Below are 20,909 nucleotides of genomic sequence, written 5' to 3'. Positions count from 1 at the left end.
GGATAAAAACTAGTATTTTTGGTTTTATAAGCTGGTGAAACCCCTTAGAATAAGTAATATTCTGGAAAAGTGGCAAAGGGGGTTACTTACTTTAAGTCACATGTTCAAATACCATAATATGTGACATTTTTGAATTCCCTTATATAAAATCATGTCTCTGCCACTGCATTGTGCTTCATTCATTACTGGATTTGGTCGGTTCCTCTATACAGCTGCGCCACCTTAGCATGTTACATTTGGTATGTAGTTTTTGTTATTTCCTACGGAGCTACTCTTAGTTTAGAGATTTGTGGATAAGATTAATTTACTTTTATTTAGTATTGTAATAGTAGTCAATAGCATAATTAAATGTACATCTATTTAAAGCGGCTATCTTAATGATGGGCTTTTTTATGCAGTAAACATATGGACCGGTATTATTTTATTTTTGCATCTTAAATCAAAATGGTTATCCAATCCTGTGCTTAGAATCGACACACCCCGACTGCTCCTCCCACCTTTTCAGCTTCATGGAACTTCTCCCATCCACTTGTGCCTTTCATATGAAACTCTAGTTGCCTGGTCTTTAACTCTTTATCGGAAAATCAGAGAAGAAATCTTGTATCGCTTCAAGTGCATCTACCATCGTAGCTTCCGCCGCCTTTCTAATGGCCACCCTAGCTTGCACTGCGTTTTCTAATGGCCTACGAAGAACCAACCCATTTTGGTAAAGCTTCCCACCAAACGAGTTTTTAAAGGTTCTTCCTTCTGTAAGTGTGTTCGTCTGAAGGTGTGAAAGCAGGTTCTTTGCCATCTGGACCGCGAGTTTTTGGGTCATCAATTCTTAGTGTCTCTAACTTAGCCTATTTAGATATTGATACGACCATGGGACAAAATATCTATGTATGCAAGTTGGTAATAAGAAACATGGAGTTGTCCTTGAGTTTTAAAAAATAGAATAAGAAAAGAAAAGTACTTGGAGTTGTCTAGATTTAGTCAAGAAAATATCTTCACATGCTTAAAGATTGTGCTTTTACACTCCCAAATGGGGCCTTTACTTTCATAATTCTCTTAAGGAGTCGTTTGGTAGGTTGCATTAGATAAAATAATGCTTGCATTAGCTTTGTGTATTAATAATACCTTGTTTGGTAGACATTTTGAACTTATGCATTAGTTATACCTCCTATTTGGTATTATCCTATGCATAACTAATGCATAGAAAACCATGGTAACTAACTTATGCATTAGTTAGCAATGCAATGGGTTTTAATGCATGCAATGCATTAGCTTAGTTAAAGACAAAATTATCCTTTAAAATTTATGCTTGATTAAAATATGCTAGTTATTATATTAATGCAAGTTTAAAATAATTCAAATAGTGCGAAATAAAATTATATATCTAGTAAATAAAAAAATACTTAGCATATTTCCTTTTTTATATATAAATATTTAGTTCTATATTACAATATAGGTAGACAAATCAAATAATTTTTTTAAACTTTTTCATATAAAAATATTTCTCAACATATGTTTCTTTTAAAAAGTTTTAGAGTGATGGACTGGTTTTGAGGGTATTTTTGTAAACAAGCAATTCTTTTAGAAATTGTGCAATGCTTTAATACATCAAACTAAACAATGGATAAGAAATATGTCAGCATAACTAATACCAGCATAACTAATGCAAGCATAACTAATACCAACATTACTAATACACCATATTCAGCATTATTCTTATGCATCCTACCAAACGACCCCTTAAGATGCTATGGAGAGGTCTGTATCACAAGCTATTTTCTTTTCTATAGGTGTTTTTTGCTGAGTTTATTTTGCAAAATATGAGCTTGAAGTTATGTGATATTGATTGAAATGAGAATACAGTTGGTACTTGCCTTTTCTTGGAAAAATAAAATAAAAAGAGAATTCAGTTGATACTTGAAGAGTTTTCTTTCAAGCAGCTTTCTTGTTGATGGATTGTGCCCCTTGTACACATCTTGCATACCTCAAGTGTGAAAAGGGAAAGAGAGTTTGACTCACCCTTGTTAATTTTACTAGTGTCTTGGGACTAATTGTCTCCTATGCTGTTCTGTTAAGTTACTATAACATCATCCTTCCTTCAATGTGCTAAATTGTTGAGAATGAGCACACTGTGCAAAGACTACACCAGATTTTTTATTTTTGTGTTTTGTTTCGATCTTCTTCTAAAACGTAACTGCGTCAGACATGGATATTGCCTTATTTTTTACTAATGTCAACCATCTTCATAACTCAGCGCATTGCTGACTTTGGCGCTCTTCCTTGCCTGTGGAAGTTGCTAAGCAAGAAGGTCAAGGAAATGAAGGTCTGGAGGACTATAGCAAGTATTACTAAGTGGAACAATAGGCGGATAAAGGTATGTCTTCAAGACTTAAAAGGACAACTTAATAATACGCTCTTGCATCCATTGTTTGCATGCCTTAACAGATTTTGTAAATGTTGAGGTGGTTAAATCGATAAATATGAGAGTAAAATAGATGGGGTAGTAGTTGAAAGTAGGAAAGAAAATTATGAGTTGTGGAGATCTTTTGAAAATAGTTGGTGACCACCCAACTTTGATCAGTTGGCATGAGTTGTAGGGTTCTTTTGAAAATAGTTGGTGACAACACAACATTTATCAGTTGGGATGAGTTGGCTGTTGGTTCTCTACTATTTTCTATCAGCAATCCATTTATCTAGGTAAAATTGTAGTGAAGTGTGGAGAAGTTGCAATTATTTCTTTTATCTTGAAGAAATTGCTTATGTCATTTTACTCGAGAACAAATATTGTGGGTTTTAAAGCCATTTATTTTGGCCATCTTGTTAGTCTACCTTTCTTCATTCGCTAGTCAAAACAATGTGGAGAATTAAAATGATGTAAAGAAAAATATGAAATCATTTGCAGCGTCATTCCATGAAAAGTTTGTATTTCTTTATGAAAAGGAATGGTTTATTCCTTTTTTTTTTTTTGGATCACAAGTTTCTAAAGAGGCATATTTTCCACACGAGTGCCATATCATTCTTCCTTTGAGATGGCAATATATGGTACTTTTCTTCTTTGCAAGCAAGCAGAAAGTTTTATTATCTGTGAGAAATATTTACCAGATAGTAGGCATTGGATTCAAAGCTTTGGTGATTTCTCTACCATTTTGTTATACTCGGGATTTCTCAGGATTTTCCTTCTTTCATCTGGCAATGATGATGATTCAAAGCATTTCGCACGATCCTTCTACCGACAATTGATTAGGACTATTCCTTATGATACTTGATCTCCGCTTATGGAACTAGTCAGCGACTTATACCCGATAGAATGATATTCACTTCTCATCTCGTCGTGCTTGTTCAACATTTTATTCTTTTCGCTTATAGTTCTTGTCCTTTGCAGGCTCAGATCGAGAACACCAAATTCACAGTTTCCTTACTCTGTGTTGCGTGAATGGCTGTAATGGACATCTCATGTTGCGAAAGGATGCATAGATGAGTAAATGACTATCCAATATCTTGCTTTTTCATACCTGCGATGGTGGTTTGGGAAACTTTGAACATTAACCTTCTCTTTGCTTGCTTGGTCGTACTGATTGTAAATGTATCTCATTGATTATCTTATGATTGAGCTTTTAGAATGCTTGATGTTATATCATCGTAAGTTGCAAGATAAAAAGATGGAAGTAAAAGAAAAGCTTGACAAGTATTCCGAACAGAAGCTGTTGACATTCTGCATTGAACTAAATATACCTGTTCACCACTATACAGCAAGGAAGGCGAGTTCATATCTTTTGCTGCATGTTAGGTCTTTTTTATTTGACTCAAGTAGTTCTTTCTTAAATTAGTCAGCTGTAATTTATCTTATGAGTGAATTACATATCAAAAAGAGAAAGGGTCTTAAGAGTGAAGGCATTGTTTTAATCCTCAACTTGGCACTTCATACTACGTGGAGATTTGGCATTTGTATATAATCTTCCTTCCAAGTATCTTAACTAATTAAGAGTTCATATGCATTAGGAGGACATAGTGCCAAAGTTGATGGACTTTTTGGAAGCTCGTCATGGTACGACTGTTGAGTTGCTTGCTGAGAAGGAACAGGTTGACCTCTGAATGTGATAAAAGCATCTGTGATTGTTCTGTTTATTTATAGTGTACTGATGCATCTCTGGTCAAATGATTAGTCAAGTAAAGGAAAGAAGCGCAGAAGAGAGAGCACAAAAAATCCCTCATCAGCATCTGTTAGTTCGAAAGGTTCAGCCAATGGTATGTTTCTTTCTTATCAACGTTTAACTATGTTTTAGTACTGAAATACAAACTGAGAGATGATTTTGGCTTGCAACTGCTAACTTGTATTCTCTGTGGCCTATATGAAATTTCATGGAGAAATTTGATTAACAATAAATTTATTAAATTTCATTTCAAAGCTCCTTGGTTGTACGTTTGCCTGTTCTCAACTTGAATTTCCACATCCACATCCTAAGGTCTCAGAGGGTTAATAAAAAATCATCATATGAGTTAACAGCATAGAAGCTGACAAAATTGTTCGCAAAGTTTCTCTGCTGTTTGAGTTGGCTTTGTCTGGGAAGATATCGTGTTCTAATCCTGATTTTGGAGAGAGTGAGGAACTTTTATCTTTGGGTGTAAAAGAAGTGGAGTACTCAATGAGCTAAATTATGCTGTCTGGATTGCTGCTAATGCTTTAACATTTGTTATGTTTATTACCATAGAGCTTTTTAATTTGAGCTGTTTCTTGTTACATCCTTCCAAATGGAAAAAGAAATAGATGGAAATCGAGAGAAAGGATAGGGGAGAGTTTTGTGCATTCACGCCAGTATTTTCTTTGAGTTCTGTGACCTTTTCACATCATGTCTCTGGTTTATTTACAGAGCCAAAAGAAGACCGAAACGGCATCAGAAAAGGCTGCGAAGAAGAATAATGTAAATGAGTCAGAAGATGAATCTGAGCAGGAAAAAGATGCCGATGAGGAGGAACCTGAAGAGGAATCAACTAGCGGTGTTCCTGATAAATTGAGTCCAAGTGACTCTGAATTTTGTAGTGCTTTCTCTGTTTCTTTTTATCTTCTGGGGATCTCATCATTCGATGTGTTCTTCTCTATAATCCTTTTTGCTACACTATTACGCCATTGCATATTCGAGTTTTCATATATCCAGAGTGGTAATTTCTATTCTCTTGGCTAATGTTTTGGGGTACTAAGAGAAAAAAGATGCTGGGTCTCATTGATTATCTTCTGGTAGTCAAGTTATAGATAAAAAAAACTTGATCTACATTCTCCACAAGGTTGTAGTAGCAAGATATTTTTTGTTCCAAAGGAGCACTCACCTTGTTTCTAACCAGTGCAAGATGATTTTTTTCTTCTGCAGGCAAGCGGTTTGGAACAGATCTCACTCCCAGAAAATCGCATATACGCATTATGATCGGGTATCAGCTTATTCAGGTAGGTGCTGAGGATGATGATAATGAAGACTAAATAAAACTTCAGCCTCAAAAGGGGACTGTCATGTTCAGTGGGTAACTAGCAATCACAATGATGAAATCAGCCTCATGACAATGTACACGCTCGTGATACGATTGTTTGATAATATCATTGTGATTTGCGAGTTTTAAACAAGTGTTGGTTGCTTTCAATGTTCCCACTTTGCTTTTGCTCTGTTTTGCTCTTCCATTTGTAAATAGTGGATCTCTTCTTGTAACTTGGCATGTGCTGTTGCTGAATGGCGGTGCCCAAAATTAGCATGCACACGCCATTGTAATAGATGATACCTCTTTAAACATTTGATGTAGGGGTTACACTTTTATTCACTGTGGATCTTTGTTTGCAAGAAGTACCCACCAGCTAGGGATAAGGGCTCCTGCACACTACCCTCTTCAGATCCCACTCTGTGGGTCTGGGGATGGTAGTATTTACGCCGTCCTTACCCCTACCTTGTGAAGGTAAAGAGATTGTTTCCGAAACTCTCGGCTTGATACATGATTTCAATGTACATATATATATATATATATATTCACGCATGTTTAATGTAACATAGTAAGAATTAGGAAGAGAACACATACATGAAAGTTCTGGCTGGAAATTTAGGAATAAGTCCAGTCAGATTATTGATCCAAGATAGAAAGCTGAGGCTGTTGCATAAACTACTTTTAACCTTTGTATAAGCTAAATTGCTAAGGTTGTTTTGGAACTTTGTGAATGATCCCCGAAGGATTTGTTTTACTGACCTATGAATTGGAGATTTTCTAATTCTTTAAACAAATTAAAATGCCCTTTGTTATGTTATTGTTATTTGATGCTCCTACTTGCACACATTTGAACAATCTACTTAAATTCTCCCAATTTAGTATATCTGTTTGGTAAGCACAAACATTATATTCCCTCTGTCTCATATTATCAATCATGATTATTAAAAATAGTTGTCTCAAATTATTTCACTTTAGAAGTTCAAGATAAAATTGAAAACCTTTTTCCTTTTTTCCCTTAATAATAATTATCCTTGAAGACTACAAATACCTCAATTATGGATAACTTTGTTCAAATACCAATGAAAAAAAGATTAAAGATTAATTATATTTTGAGGGGTGTACAAGAGAATCATGACAGATAATATGAGACGGAGGGAGTAAAGTCTCTTAATGGTGTAAATAATAAACATTTACTAAAAGCAAGGGTATCAATGAACTTAAAGTCCAATAAATGGCAAATTTGAGCAATTCCGAATAATACAAGGACAAATTTGAATGCTTTTCCAAAAAATTTAAAGCAAAATATGCATAGAGCTGTCAATGGTTCAATAAATGAACAGAACTAGACTCAAATAATATTATGTCAAAGTGAGTCATCTTCTTTAGCAATGGTCACTTGCTCTCTATTTATGATTTCCAATCCCAATCTTAAGTGATCAATAGAAAAAATGATTGTCAAATTTGTTTGTATGTAAATGAATAAATAGAAAACTTTGAGTTTAAGGAAAACTTTAAGAACGTGAGATGATTTTTGGTAAGTTTGCTTCTTTTCTATAACTAATTTTGAATCTTGTTCTTCCTTTGCATTTATTTTTTTGTTGATGATACAAAAAGTTACATTAGGATAGGGACGACAGCTTTTTGCAAGATATGTGGAGAAAGAAATAAGAAAAAAGAATGGAATAATTCAAGATTTCCCATGATAAATTAGAATGAAAAAAAAAACTATTACTATACACAATAGCTAAGGCTGGAGATGTGGCATATTATTCATTTGACGAGGAAGAGTTGGTTAGAATTGCATTTGAGAAGCATTTGGTAAAAGCTATCTAATTCCCAAGTATCAGCTGCTCATCACTTCTCCAAGCTTGTTTCAATTGTATAAGATGAGACCTAATGCTATATTCTTCTACCTGCATTATTGTCAAGTAATCGCACTAGATAATCAAGTTCATCGGACATGGAACATCAAAATGTACACGCTATTCCGTCCATCGTGTAATGTATTTGGAACAGAGATGGAAAATGAATTAGCGCAGGCTTAGAATGAAGATGACAAACACTCCTTACATGAACTATATGTACTATCAAATACTTAGATAACCTTGGCGTAACCGGTAAAGTTGTTGTCATGTGACCAGGAGGTCACGGGTTCAAATCGTGGAAACAACCTCTTGCAGAAATCCAATAGACCCTTGTAGTCTGGCTCTTCCCTGGACCCTGCGCATAGCGGGAACTTAGTGCACGTGGCTGCCCTAAGCACTGAGCTAACCTCCTAAGATGTTTAAGCTAGACATGGTGGGACTTTACTTTTTGAGTTTCTCTAATAGATACTGCACATTTTGTTGGTTACTAGAACCATGAATTTTCATTGTTGGGTAAAAACTAATGCTGATCAATGCAGATCCATAATGACCATAAGTTGTCATCTTAACATGCAAGGAATGAAGAATGAATCTGAACTAAAGTAAAAAGCAATCTCAGTCAAAATGACAGAAGAAGAAGAAGATCACTATATGGATATGGGAGATGATAAAAGTGATAGAGAAGACTAAGGAGTAGTTGAGGAGATTCTGTAATAACTTTATGGGGCCACAAATTTTCAGCCTCACCTGCATAGCTGCTGTCGAGGCCAACAAGGCTTCACATTCGTCCAGCATGGCTCGCTCTTGAGCTGCCACATCAGCAAGTTCAGAAACCAGGCAGTTCATCCCTTCCACCTGCAAAAGTGCGGAGTGCAAAAATTAGGAAAACAAAAGGAAAAAAAAAGTACAGTGCAGACATAATTATGAAGTTCTAAGCAATCAAGATACCAAGTTGAGCCTATAGATTGTTTGACATTCTCCTTTTAGTACTTCAATTGAGGCTATCTTACACAAGAAATAAAATCTACTACTTTTTAGGTGGATTTTGGCAATTAAGAGTTTCTAACTGTCAGTAAAGGCCAAAGGCAATCTAGAAGCCTAAGCGAAAGAATTTTAAGCCTAATTCTAGAGCATTGTAGTGTTCATCTATAGTTTACTTTTCCATCTGCAACATATTTTGAATAGCAAGAAAGTTAAAAAGAAAAAAATAGCGAGAGAATCTTAAAATTTTTCCGAGATGCATATCATTCATTCTGTCAAATCAATATTATTTTCAAAAATCGACGCTCAGTATAACGCTAACAGAAAATGTGCAAAGAGAATCTCTACATTTGTCAAACAATCAAAGTTGCAACTTCTGCTGATCAACAAACTAAAATGATTCTAGCAGAACGTAGCTACCGGCTCTGTTACAGAAAACTATGTGCTAATGACTTTTCTATCTCTCTAATATCAGCTCTCTCACTTCCCTCATCTCAAACAACAATTGAGGATTGTACAAAGCCTGATAGTAAAAGACAACACCATTTGGTCCCATTTGCTATTGCATTTTATGTTACTTAAACACTAGAGAAACGGAAAGTAAATTAATGGTAAGAAAGAACAAGAAAAAATACAACTTAAAATAATGTAAGAAGTTACCCTAGGCAATATAAAACGTACGCATGGAGGATCCCATTGCCTGCATTACATCAACAGCTGAGCAAACAGCTTCCTTAACACTTTCAATATCACCCTGTAAAAAGCCAACTCGAATAAGACTCTATGTCTTAGGAATCATTGATCTCAGAACACTAAGTGTCAAGTTGCATACCTTTGGTCGTCCAATTATTGGAAGACGGAGAGTGCATGCCTGTAGATATTGTATAGCATGGGATACTGAACTGGTATGATCCCTTTCGATTGAAGCCCACTCATCGAGGTAGGTGAGCTGAAGCAATCATTTCCAGAAAAAAATCAGTTTAAACAATAACGCCACATCCAAATAGAAATCATATTGTCTACTGAACAAATGAATGTGAGTTTTAACATCAGTTATGCTACAAAAACCTCATACTCCCCTCTCCTTCAACCCCCCTCCTTAAAAGAAAAAATGATATAGTTACATACCATTCTTCTGAACCCTCATTTTCAAACTATATCCAGATACAGAGAAGTCAAATCAGCATAAGGAAAGGAACTACGAAGAAATCTGGAAACCTGACTACAGACTTTCTGTGTAAGAAAAAATCAAGCTCAAAATTCTAGGTTTAAAAGCTTTCACTACTATGAACAGAAGATATCTAAATTCACATATTCACATCAAACCTCAAGCATTTTATGGGTGTCAGATTCCAGATAACAGGATAGTACCTAAAAATGGTGCATTCTTCTCGCTAACAAGTGAATGCGTCCTACTCATACCTAATAGTTCAATTATGACAAGAAACTCATCAGAAAAAGGGGACTACATTCATATAATGTTCAATGATTTGAACTAAGCCAGAGGAAAATTCATGGAATTCCACATGAAATTCCTGCTTTCCATCGCTACAAACTTCAACCACAAGCCAATGATTGCCTATATCAGACGAGAAAAGACAAAAGATATGGTCTAAACTCAAATCTTCATTTTGAACTGGATCATCCTATAATAAGAAAGTTCTAGAAATTTACAATCCACAGATTTTTCTGGAAAACACTAAAAACATAAAGATTAAAACATCAGGGATGATATTCGAATCATATGTTATAAAGATACATTACCTTTTCATTTAAGACTGCAAAAGGCTTCAACTTCAGCTTCAGCTGTTGGAGTGCAGGTCTCTTTTTAGTAACAAAAGCCCATAAATCCGACGTATTCCTCCAGACATTGTACAATGTTTTCTGCACAGGCGGAAATTAAAACTGTCAGTTAAATCATCAAAAAAGCAACCAAGTCGCTTATATGATGGGGAAATATCAGAAAGCTCCCAGAGAACATCAAGCCACAAAGATATCAGTCCATGATTCCAACCCCACAAGACATAATTAAATAATAAATTAGAAAGTAAGTAGCCAATATTAGTAAGATAAATGAATGTCAGTTTTTCTATATTATTATAAAAAAGGGTTTTAATCTGCTGCTTGTGATAAAAAATTCATTAATTAAAATCTTTCCCCTTCTGTATTACAATTCCAAAGAATGTCCATACCGCAGTCGTTTTTAATAGATTTTCCTGTCATGCAGTACTTCTCAGGAACCAAATGAACATTTTCATGCATAAGATCACCATTAACCAATTTAGAAGAAGAGAACTCCGGGAGGTACATGGAATTTTTTTGAATGATTATAAGGTAACTAAAGAAATAAGTCTAAAGGCACAATGAAGCTTTGCAAGGGAAATAACCAAACCTCTGCTTGAAGTTTTTGCGCGTGCAATGCTGCATCTTGTTGGAAATAAACCCCCTAAAAAATAATATTCACGGTAATAAAAGCGGAATAATAATGTATCACTGAGATACGGTAATTAACAAGAATAAAAGAGTAACAATGACACCAAGATTTTTACGTGGAAAACCCTTCTGAATAAGGGAAAAACCACGGAGCAACTGATATCACTATAGTAAGGAATTTACTCTTTGTAGGCCCGAGTAAAATACTACAAAGACCACTACAATACTCAAAAGAAATAACCCTCTTTTGATATTTCACCTCACTACAATATTGTTCACACTCTCTATTTTCTTCACAGACTATTTTCTCATACCTCACTCTTTCTTTCTAGCTCTCAGATATATTTTCCTCTGAGATTGTGATCAAAGAATGAGAGCCGAAGCTCTCATTTTATAGGCAAAATATGCCTACCAACCTTGACCTTTCAACTTCTGCAGCCTGTCATTTTTGACAGAAAAATGAGAAACGTGGGCTGCCTGCTTCTGCCAACTTTGAAAATGAAGAAGAAAGGAAGAAAACAACTTCCTTAAAATGTGGGCTGGACCCCACAGATCTCCCCCTCCAGTCCCATTCACCTGAAGGGGATAACACCACAGTTTCTAGTTTGAGTGTATGTGGACAAGTTCTTTGCATAGCTCAAACTTGTCTCTTGGTACCACTTTGGTCAGCATATCCGCAGGATTTTCGCTTGTGTGAATATTTTTGACCTGTAAAGATTTGTTCGTCACCTGCTCACGAATCCAATGATATCTCACATCTATGTGTTTGGTCCTTGCATGGTACATAGAGTTCTTGCTAAGGTCTATTGCACTTTGACTGTCACAATAGACGACATACTCCTTCTGATGCAATCCAAGCTCTTGAAGGAACCGTTTGAGCCATATCATCTCCTTGCCAGTTTCTGTAGCGGCAATGTACTCTGCTTCAGTTGTTGAAAGTGCAACACACTTCTGCAACTTAGACTGCCATGATATAACTCCCCCTGAAAATGTAAACAAATATTCAGTAGTGGATTTTCTGTTGTCAATGTCACCTGCCATATCAGCATCTGTATAGCCTTTCAAGATTGGATCAGATCCTCCAAAGCACAAACAATCTCCCGTGGTACCTCTCAGGTACCTGAGTATCCACTTGACTGTTTCCCAATGTTCCTTTCCAGGATTTTCAAGAAACCTGCTGACAACACCAACTGCATGAGCAATATCAGGTCTAGTGCATACCATTGCATACATTAAGCTTCCGACTGCTGAAGAATAAGGAACTTTAGCCATGTTCCCTTTCTCCTCCACTGTTGTAGGACACATCTTCTTACTCAACTTTAGATGACCAGCAAGAGGTGTGCTGACTGGCTTAGCATTCTTCATGTTGAAGCGTTCTAGTACACGTTCAATGTACTTCTCCTGAGATAGCCACAACTTTCTACTTGTTCTCTCTCGAACTATCTTCATCCCTAGAATTTGTTGTGCTGGGCCCAAGTCCTTCATATCAAATGACTTGGACAGATCTCCTTTCAACTTTGCTATCAACCCCTTGTCTTTTCCTACAATTAACATGTCATCCACATACAACAACAATATAATAAAGTTATTCTCAGAAAATCTTTTGAAGTATACACATGGATCAGAATAGGTCTTTAGGTATGTTTGACTTTTCATGAATGAGTCAAACTTCATGTACCACTGCCTTGGTGCCTGCTTCAATCCATAAAGACTCTTATTCAATTTGCACACCATGTGTTTCTTTCCAGCTACTTCAAATCCTTCTGGTTGCTCCATATAAATCTCCTCTTCCAAATCTCCATGAAGAAATGCAGTTTTCACATCCAACTGCTCCACTTCAAGATCTAGGCTAGCTGCTAAGCTCAAAATTGTTCGAATAGAAGTCATTTTGACAACAGGTGAGAAAATTTCGTCAAAATCAATACCTTTCTTTTGTTCGAAGCCTTTAACCACCAATCGAGCTTTGTATCTGACCAGCTTGCCATTTCCATCTTTCTTGAGTTTAAAGACCCATTTGCATTTGAGTGGTCTTTTACCCTTTGGAAGTTCAACCAGCTTGTATGTGCCATTTTTCTGTAGAGATTCCATCTCTTCTTGCATAGCTTTCATCCACTGGTTCTTTTCTGGATGGGACAACACCTCCTTAAGACTTTCTGGCTCCCCCTCATCACTGATGAGGACATACTCTGTGGAAGGGTACCTGCATGACTCTACCCTTGGCCTCTCTGATCTCCTCAGAGGTTGAGGTTGTTCTTCTCCCTGAGTGGGGTGCTCCACTTCCTCGACACCTTCATCAAGTTGCTCCCCCTGCTCAATAACCTCACCAGGTTGCTCCCCCTGCTCGGCAACCTCGTCGGTCGTACTTTCTGCACTTGTGGGATTGTTAGAAGTAGAAGGAATAGTAACAAAGTTAGGAATTATACCATTCTTCGCCTTTTCTGACATATCAGCAGCAGTTCCAACTTCACTTTCTCGGAAGACTACATCTCTGCTTCTGATGACCTTCTTCTTTACAGGATCCCACAGTCTGTACCCGAACTCTTCATCTCCATATCCGATAAATATGCAGGGAACAGATTTATCATCCAGCTTTGTTCTCTGCTCTTTTGGTACATGTGCAAAAGCTCTGCAACCGAACACCTTCAGATGCGAGTAGGACACCTCCTTGTTGGTCCAAACTCTCTCTGGGATTTCAAACGCCAACGGAACTGATGGACTCCTATTGATCAGGTAACAGGCTGTCTGAACTGCTTCACCCCAGAATGACTTAGGCAGTTTAGCCATTCTGAGCATGCTTCTCACCTTCTCCACAATGGTGCGGTTCATCCTCTCGGCTACGCCATTGTGCTGTGGGGTTCCAGGAACTGTCTTTTCATGTCTGATCCCATGACTTGAACAATACTCTTCAAATTCCCTTGAAGTGTACTCACCTCCATTGTCACTTCGGAGACGCTTTAGCTTTCGACCCGTCTCCCTTTCTACTAGAGCATGAAACTTCTGGAAAACTTGAAACACCTGATCTTTGGTTTTCAAAATATAAACCCATAATTTTCGTGAAGCATCATCAATAAAAGTAACAAAATATTTGTTACCGCCCATTGATTCAATTTCCATTGGGCCGCAAACATCAGAATATACTAAATCAAGTATATTCAATTTTCTTTCAGACGATGTCTGAAATGAGACTCTATGCTGCTTACCAAATAAACAGTAGTCACAAGGTTTTACCGTTGTACCTTTGGCATAAGAAATGAGTGATTTCTTGGCAAGAATCTGCAATCCCTTCTCGCTCATATGACCCATTCTTTTGTGCCACAAATCTACAGAAATCTCATCTTGTGCCGCGTTCAATTCACCTTGGCATATTTCTGCATTTGTCCTGTACAACGTGCCACGAGCAACTCCCTTTGCAATCACCAATGATCCCTTAGTGAGTCTCCACTTTTGATTTGCAAAATAACTCTCGTATCCATCTCGGTCTAAAGCAATTCCCGAGATCAAGTTCATCCGCAAATCAGGTACATGCCGCACATCCTTTAGAACCAATGTGCATCCGACATTTGTCTTGATACAAATGTCACCAATCCCCGCAATCTTTGAGTAACTTGTGTTACCCATTTTCACTGTGCCGAAATCACCTGCTACATATCTGCAAAAAAGATCTCTTACCGGTGTGGCATGGTGAGATGCCGCTGTGTCAACCACCCATTCCGACTCTGGACCTGACAGGTGCATGCATTCCTCTTCCTCATTTATAAAGAGGACAACATTATCATTATTTTGCACCATGGCGGCTGTGTTGTCGTCATTCTTCTGGCCACTGGTTTCACCTTTGCCCTTCCTTGGATTTGGGCAATCTCTTTTGAAGTGACCTGGTTGATCACAGTTGTAACAATTTCTGGCTCTTGATTTGGATCGGTTCTTTGACTTCCCATGAGCTCCGGATCTACCATAGTTGTTCGAATTCCTTTGATAACTCCTGCCTCTACCTTTTGTGATGAGAGCCTGTCCTTGATTTTCAGGCTTCTTTCTCATCTTTTCATTGAGTAGAAGAGCCGATGTGACATCTTTCAACTCAATAGTAGTCTTACCGTGCAAGATGGTTGTTGCCAAATTATCGTACGAAGATGGCAACGAGTTCAATAGCAAGATGGCTTTATCTTCTTCCTCGATTTTCACTCCGAGGTTGGCAAGCTGTGTGATTAGTCCGTTAAACACATTTAAATGTGACAAAAAATTCGTACCTTCACTCATGTGTAGGGCGTATAACTGCTTCTTCAGGTACAATTTATTTGTCAGCGTTTTGGACATGTATAGGCTTTCCAACCTTGTCCAAATTCCACGTGCAGTGTCTTCATCAATGATGTTATTTACCACATCATCTGATAAGTGCAACCTGATTGCACTAGCAGCTCTTTCATCCAAGTCAGCCCAATCCTCAGCTTTCATGGTATCAGGCTTTTTGGAATCAACATCTAGAACCTTGTGTAATCCTTGTTGGATGAGCAGATCTCTCATCCTTCTTTGCCATGTTGAGAAACCGTTATCTCCGTTGAATTTTGCTACCTCGTACTTTACTCCGGACATTTTTATTTTTCACCAAGTATAGTACTACCGACAGTGAATAGTATTTCAGTGAACGAGCAGAACAATTTTCAATTTTCCGTAACGTGTGCTGCTAGTCATGTGTGGTTCTGTCCATTTTTGCTATTTTTTTTACATTATTAAACAAAATACAAAATGCGTATGTCATGGTAATTAGACCATAATTCGTTCAGTAAAAGAAAATTCACAAAAAATATTCTAGGGTGCGATTTAACCTATTTAAATATTTTGATAATTATGTTAGGTGTTAAATTAATGTTTGTTTGAACTTCATTTTTATTTTTAGTTTTAAAAAATTAGAAAAAAAAAGAAAAATAAAAAAAAAGAGAAGTAAAGAATGAAGAAAACGGTTTGGGCCAAGAAAATAAACCAAAAATAGGCCCAAACCAATTCGATCTGACCCAGTCCAAACCAGGCCTCAGGCAAACCCCCCAAACGACGCCGTATAAAGGCGTTTGATCTGAGCCGTCCGTCCAGGCCGATCTAACGGCTCAGGACCTCTTCAGCAACCCATTTTCAAACCCGACCCAATAACCGGTCTGACTTAACCCCTCACTTAAACCAAACGACCCCGTTTAACTACCAAACGACCCCGTCTCATTTCTCACCATCAGATCCAAGCCGTTGAGATCATCTGATCTAACGGCTCAGATCCAATCCCATACTCCGTATATAAACCCTCTATCACTCCCCACGCCCCCTATCCGAATCCGACCCCCCCCTTCATCGTCCCCAAGCTCAAACCTGAAACCCCAAACCCTAGCAAGCCGCCCTAGCTTCCCTTTCACCAGAACCCGGCGGCACGAACGCCGGTGACCACCTCCTGAACACCCTAAGTCCCCCGCACTCTCCTGAACATGGATCTGCTACCCATTTGCCTCGAATTACTTTCCTTCGTCTCGAATCTTCATTTGAAGATTTGAGTCGAACCCGGACCTATGCCAAATTACCCCATCTTCATACCAGACACTCCCCTGACCCTCCTCGTGACCAAACCAAGCTTGGTTTGGTCCGAATCTACCCACAACTCCTAAAAAACCAGATCTGAAAATCCGGACCTTAGAACACATGCACCTGGGGAATCCGGCCAGTCTTAACAGGGGTTTGAGGTCTAATAGACCTTAGTCAAGGTGTTCTCATGTGAGAACACCCTGATTAAAGTTTGTTCGGCCTCAAGAGTTCGAAGTTGAGTCAGATTTGGGTCGTTTTGATTTCAAACTTTTTCGGTAAGTTTTCTTTTCTCTTTGTTTAGTTCTAATTAAGTTGTCAGCATGCTTCGTTGTGTTTGTTTGTTATTTTGTTATTTTTCATTCGGATTTCTTCCATCTCTGTCAAAGGCCTCTTATTTGGTCAATTGTTTTCTGTTTGTGTTCTGAATGTACCCCATGATAAACGTGATCGTCAATTAGATTAGTCGTCAAATGAGTTAATTCATATAGGCCCCCAGTAATTGAACAAAAGTTGTCTGATGCCCTTTAGGTCCCTGAATGTATTGTTTATATGAGCGACTGATTATTACCTGTTATAATTAGTGTAGTCGACCTGATAAATGTCGTCGATTAATTTCCTACGACTGAATGTGCAAATATTCTAATATGTACAACCTCACTTGACTGAATGGACCTGTATTGTGATTTGAGTGTTGGACATTATTTATGAGTGCTAGTTTGTAACTACATTGTAAAAAAACAATTAAAAGAATCAGGCTAGGGCAATTCTGAAATTGAACTTTCAGAAGTTCAAAATGCCCTGATACTGCAATGGGCAGGGCAGTAATAATCAAGGGCCAACAAGGGTATTCTGGGGTTTGAAAAGGACAGAAAAGATTAGTTTAAATGAACTGACAAATAGGGTACTAATTTGGGATTAAACTAATGCCAATGGGGAACAAGACATAAGAGCATGGGAGTTTAAAATGAATAATAAAATGAGCCCATAACTCTTGATTAAACAAAACCAGGCGTGGGGAACAAAGGGCTGGCATCAAAAGATGCTTAAGGATGGGTTTAATAGGTATGGGCAGACTGCAAGTTGCAGGATCCAGGCAGCTTGACTGCACTGGGTTATTAGCTTATAAATAAGCTGTTTCAGAACATAAAAAGGGGCTGGAATTTTTAGTCTTGGGGCTGGAATTTTTAGTCTTGAGGCTGGAACTTTTAGTTTGAAGAGAGTTCTACTGAGTTTAAAGAAAACTGAAAAAACATAAGGTAGTTTCCAAAAACATTGTAACCAAACACTATCTGAAAGTTGTATAAGAATTCATATTGGTCAAGCTGCCTTGGCCAAGTTCTGTTGTTTGCATTGACTGAGCTGTTTGTGGTTGTTGGACTGTTGGTGTTGCTGCATTGAATACCCTGTTACTGCTGTTGTTTCATCACTCTTTCCTGGGATTGCTCATTTGGTACTCGACTATCTGCTGGTTCTTCTTGTTCTGGGAAATATTGCTGGTTGTCTGTGGGCTGTGGGAAACACTTGGATTTTTTATTTGTTGCTGTGTTGTTGCTGTGTATCTGCTGTTGCTGTGTTTGCTACATACTGCCCAGCTGACCATTCCTTTCTTCTTTTCGTTCTCTATACCAGGTACACACCTAATACATTGTCAGATGTAATTGGAAATTTGAGCAAGAATACAAATGAAAAGATCTGAAGGATGTGTTTTTTTATACATAGTTTGTTACCTTAAATATCATGTAATGTAGAAAAAATGCTATTCTCGTTTGGATGTTGGAAGTAGCTTGCACGCCTAGTAGATATCAATGCATGGTAATTGAATATCAGTTCGTATATGTATGCTGTTTAGATAAAAGTATTCTCAATGAATTAGATTGCATCTCAGATTTAGTTTACTTTGCAGTATATGCTGTAATGTATGTCAAGCATGAAAACTGTACATCATGGGTTAAGTTCTTCCTTTTCTGGTTAATAGTCTCATATAATTAGTAAACCACCTGTTAAGACAAAGAACACAAAACTTGCAATATCAACCTCATGAAGGTCGAGTTCAGGTCTAAATAGGCCAAGCAGGCCTGCTTCGAGCAAGCAGTGGCCCAGGTTTGGCCCATCATGCATGGGCTGGATTTGGGCCCAGGATTATTTAATCGGCTGACTGTGCACGCAGCCTCGTTCCTGATTCTTAAGCATTTTCGAATGTTGTTATAGATAACTGGCAAGTACGTAATTAATTAGGACTATCTATTTTTTATTAATAGAGACAAACACGACAAGAAACATAGTTGCTATAGGATATCCTTTTAAAATAAAGCCGAGATGAGCCTCGACAAACGAAAACGCACAAGATGCGGGGCCCTCGTTAAAATGTATATTATCGAAGCATTTAGTTTCCAGGACGGGTCACTTAGAAAATCTCACAACCCTCCTAAAATAACAATACGTTAGACTCTTTAGGACGCGCCTTAATAAATCTTACCTTCTTAAACTCGGGTGCACATTTATGTGACCCAAATCCAATTCTCAACGGAGTCGAAATGTGTTTCTAATCACGGGTACATTGATTGTGACGTGGTTCGAGATGCGTGTCCATGACGTTGCAAATTCATTTTAAAAAATAAGAATGAGATGAGCCTCGCCAAATAAAATACAAATTGCGGGGCCCTCAGTAAATATTTGTTTTAAAAAATATTTGGACTTCGGGATGGACCGCTTAGTAAAATTTCACGGTCTTACCCAAAATAAATACGCTAGTCACTTTAGGCGCGCCCTTAATAATTTAATTTCCTTAAACTCGGGTGCACATTGATGTGACCCAAATCCAAATCTCAATGGAGTCAAAGTGTGTCGACGACCACGGGTACATTGATTGTAACGCGGTTTGAGATACATTTTCACAACGTTGCAATTCTTGATAAAACAGTAAATGATAAAAGCGGTTAAAAATTAAATTTTGCACATAAGTTCACGCTTGTATAAAATCAGATAATCAAGCCGAATATAACAGTTGAGCGACCGTGCTAGAACCGCGGAACTCGGGAATGCCTAACACCTTCTCCCGGGTTAACAGAATTCCTTATCCGAATTTCTGGTACGCAGACTGTAATATAGAGTCATTATTTTCCTCGATTCGGGAATTAAAATTGGTGACTTGGGACACCCTAAATCTCCCAAGTGGCGACTCTGAAATAAATAAATAAATCCCGTTTCGATTGTCCTTTAATTGGAAAAACTCCCTTCGCCCCCTCGGGTGCGGAAAAAGGAGGTGTGACAGCTCTGGCGACTCTGCTGGGGACATGTAACCCAGAACCACTGGTTCAGGGTTCAAGAATTCGAGCTTAAAATAATTGTTATAGTTGGCTTTATTTATTATCTGATTTTTACATGATATATGCCTAATGTGCTAAATGATGCTTTTACCGCTTTAATATTATCTGAATTGTGTATATACAACTGCTACGAAACCCTTCTTCTTTCTGAGTCTTCTGAACTTATGGTGTACACGTGCGCGTGACCCACCTTTCTGTTAGAAGTCATACCAAATAAGACGAAGTTGGGACAAGTAACTAGGCCGGGCAGACTTTCGTGCTCCCGGTACGTTGCCCCCATTTCGGCTCAAGCTGTCCACTTGGGTAAGCCAGGGCTAGAACAATATGCCTCAGGTTTTTTTTCACTTAGAATAACTCAGCTTCATGCCGGATCCCTAGTAGGAACGTTTGTTTGCATCACGTGCATTTGACTTTGGAGGCTCAACACAGGGGTTGGGTCTGTCTAGGACAGGTGTACCAAAAAATGAAAATGACCATCCTGATGCATCTTACTTGCTGCTATTTGCGCATTTATTTGATTCGGACTTTTGTGTTGACTGACTTTTGAATATCAGGAATAATATTTTGAAATAAATAAAAAAATAAAATAAAAATAAAAATAAAATAAAAAATAGAATATATATATATATAATAAAAAATAAAATATAGTTTTCAAATCTTGAAATAAAGGTATTTAATCTTGATAATAGTTTGAAAATTCCCAAAAATAGTTTTAAATCTTGAAATAGTTTTGACTGAAAATGATTGGAGTATGTTTTCAAAATGAGTCTTGACTTTGTTAAATTAAAATTTCAGATACAAAATGAGCACCACACAAAACCCTTACTCCGCAAATACAGAAGAGTTTCTATTCCAGCTTCAAATGTGGTGGTGTGAATTAGGCGAAGATGGTCAAAAGTGGGTCATCAAGCATTTGGGAAATCTCCCGGACATTATGAAAGTTAAACCCCGTGAGGATCTGATTGCGGCATTAGTGACTTTTTGGGACCCTGTTCACAATGTCTTTCGTTTCTCTGACTTCGAGCTCACTCCTACATTAGAGGAGGTAGCTGGATATGTTGGTTTTGACGGAAGTTTAAGGAATCAAAGCTTGATATTCACGAAGGCTCCCTCGGTACATCGATTCTTCGGTCTTCTGAACATCAGCAGTCAAATCAGGAAAAGCAATGTCGTCAACGGATGTTGTTCTTTCAACTTTTTGTATTCAAGGTTCGGAAAGTCAGATGGGTTCGAAATTCATGAGAAAGGCCTTACTAACAAACAAGACAAAGACGCATGGCAGGTTCACCGTCGT

At 37.7% G+C, this 20,909-nt stretch overlaps 2 protein-coding genes across 4 annotated transcripts in view; one reads left to right on the top strand and one right to left on the bottom strand.

The window, feature by feature from the left end:
- The first annotated feature begins 486 nt into the window (after nt 1–486).
- On the top strand, nt 487–5,881 carry LOC104212397 (uncharacterized). Of its 3 annotated transcripts, XM_070162847.1 has the most exons (7): nt 487–706; nt 2,249–2,368; nt 3,377–3,472; nt 3,994–4,074; nt 4,158–4,239; nt 4,863–5,151; nt 5,358–5,881. In XM_070162847.1, exons 4-7 carry the CDS (start codon nt 4,037–4,039, stop codon nt 5,462–5,464), a joined length of 516 nt encoding a protein of 171 aa, XP_070018948.1. In that variant the 5' UTR covers nt 487–706; nt 2,249–2,368; nt 3,377–3,472; nt 3,994–4,036; the 3' UTR covers nt 5,465–5,881. The 3 variants fall into 3 exon arrangements, with proteins under 3 accessions (XP_070018948.1, XP_070018949.1, XP_070018947.1); XM_070162848.1 differs by having other exon boundaries at nt 3,377–4,074; nt 4,863–5,028; XM_070162846.1 differs by having other exon boundaries at nt 3,377–4,074.
- A 1,402-nt stretch (nt 5,882–7,283) lies between these two features.
- Nucleotides 7,284–20,909, bottom strand: part of LOC104212399 (AUGMIN subunit 8-like) — a 34,507-nt gene continuing 20,881 nt past the window's right edge. Inside the window, exons 5-13 of the mRNA XM_070162067.1 lie at nt 10,065–10,184; nt 9,770–9,946; nt 9,133–9,249; nt 9,001–9,054; nt 8,785–8,859; nt 8,067–8,174; nt 7,814–7,916; nt 7,559–7,674; nt 7,284–7,367 (exon numbers count right to left, since the gene is read on the bottom strand). Coding sequence (XP_070018168.1) covers nt 7,284–7,367; nt 7,559–7,674; nt 7,814–7,916; nt 8,067–8,174; nt 8,785–8,859; nt 9,001–9,054; nt 9,133–9,249; nt 9,770–9,946; nt 10,065–10,184 — 954 coding nt within the window. The remainder of the gene's footprint in view (nt 7,368–7,558; nt 7,675–7,813; nt 7,917–8,066; nt 8,175–8,784; nt 8,860–9,000; nt 9,055–9,132; nt 9,250–9,769; nt 9,947–10,064; nt 10,185–20,909) is intronic.

The sequence above is a fragment of the Nicotiana sylvestris genome, chromosome 11 (assembly GCF_000393655.2).
Source record: "Nicotiana sylvestris chromosome 11, ASM39365v2, whole genome shotgun sequence".
NCBI classification, from domain to species: Eukaryota; Viridiplantae; Streptophyta; class Magnoliopsida; order Solanales; family Solanaceae; genus Nicotiana; species Nicotiana sylvestris.
Note: the sequence above shows the minus strand (reverse complement) of the source record. Positions and strands in the feature narration are given on the sequence as shown.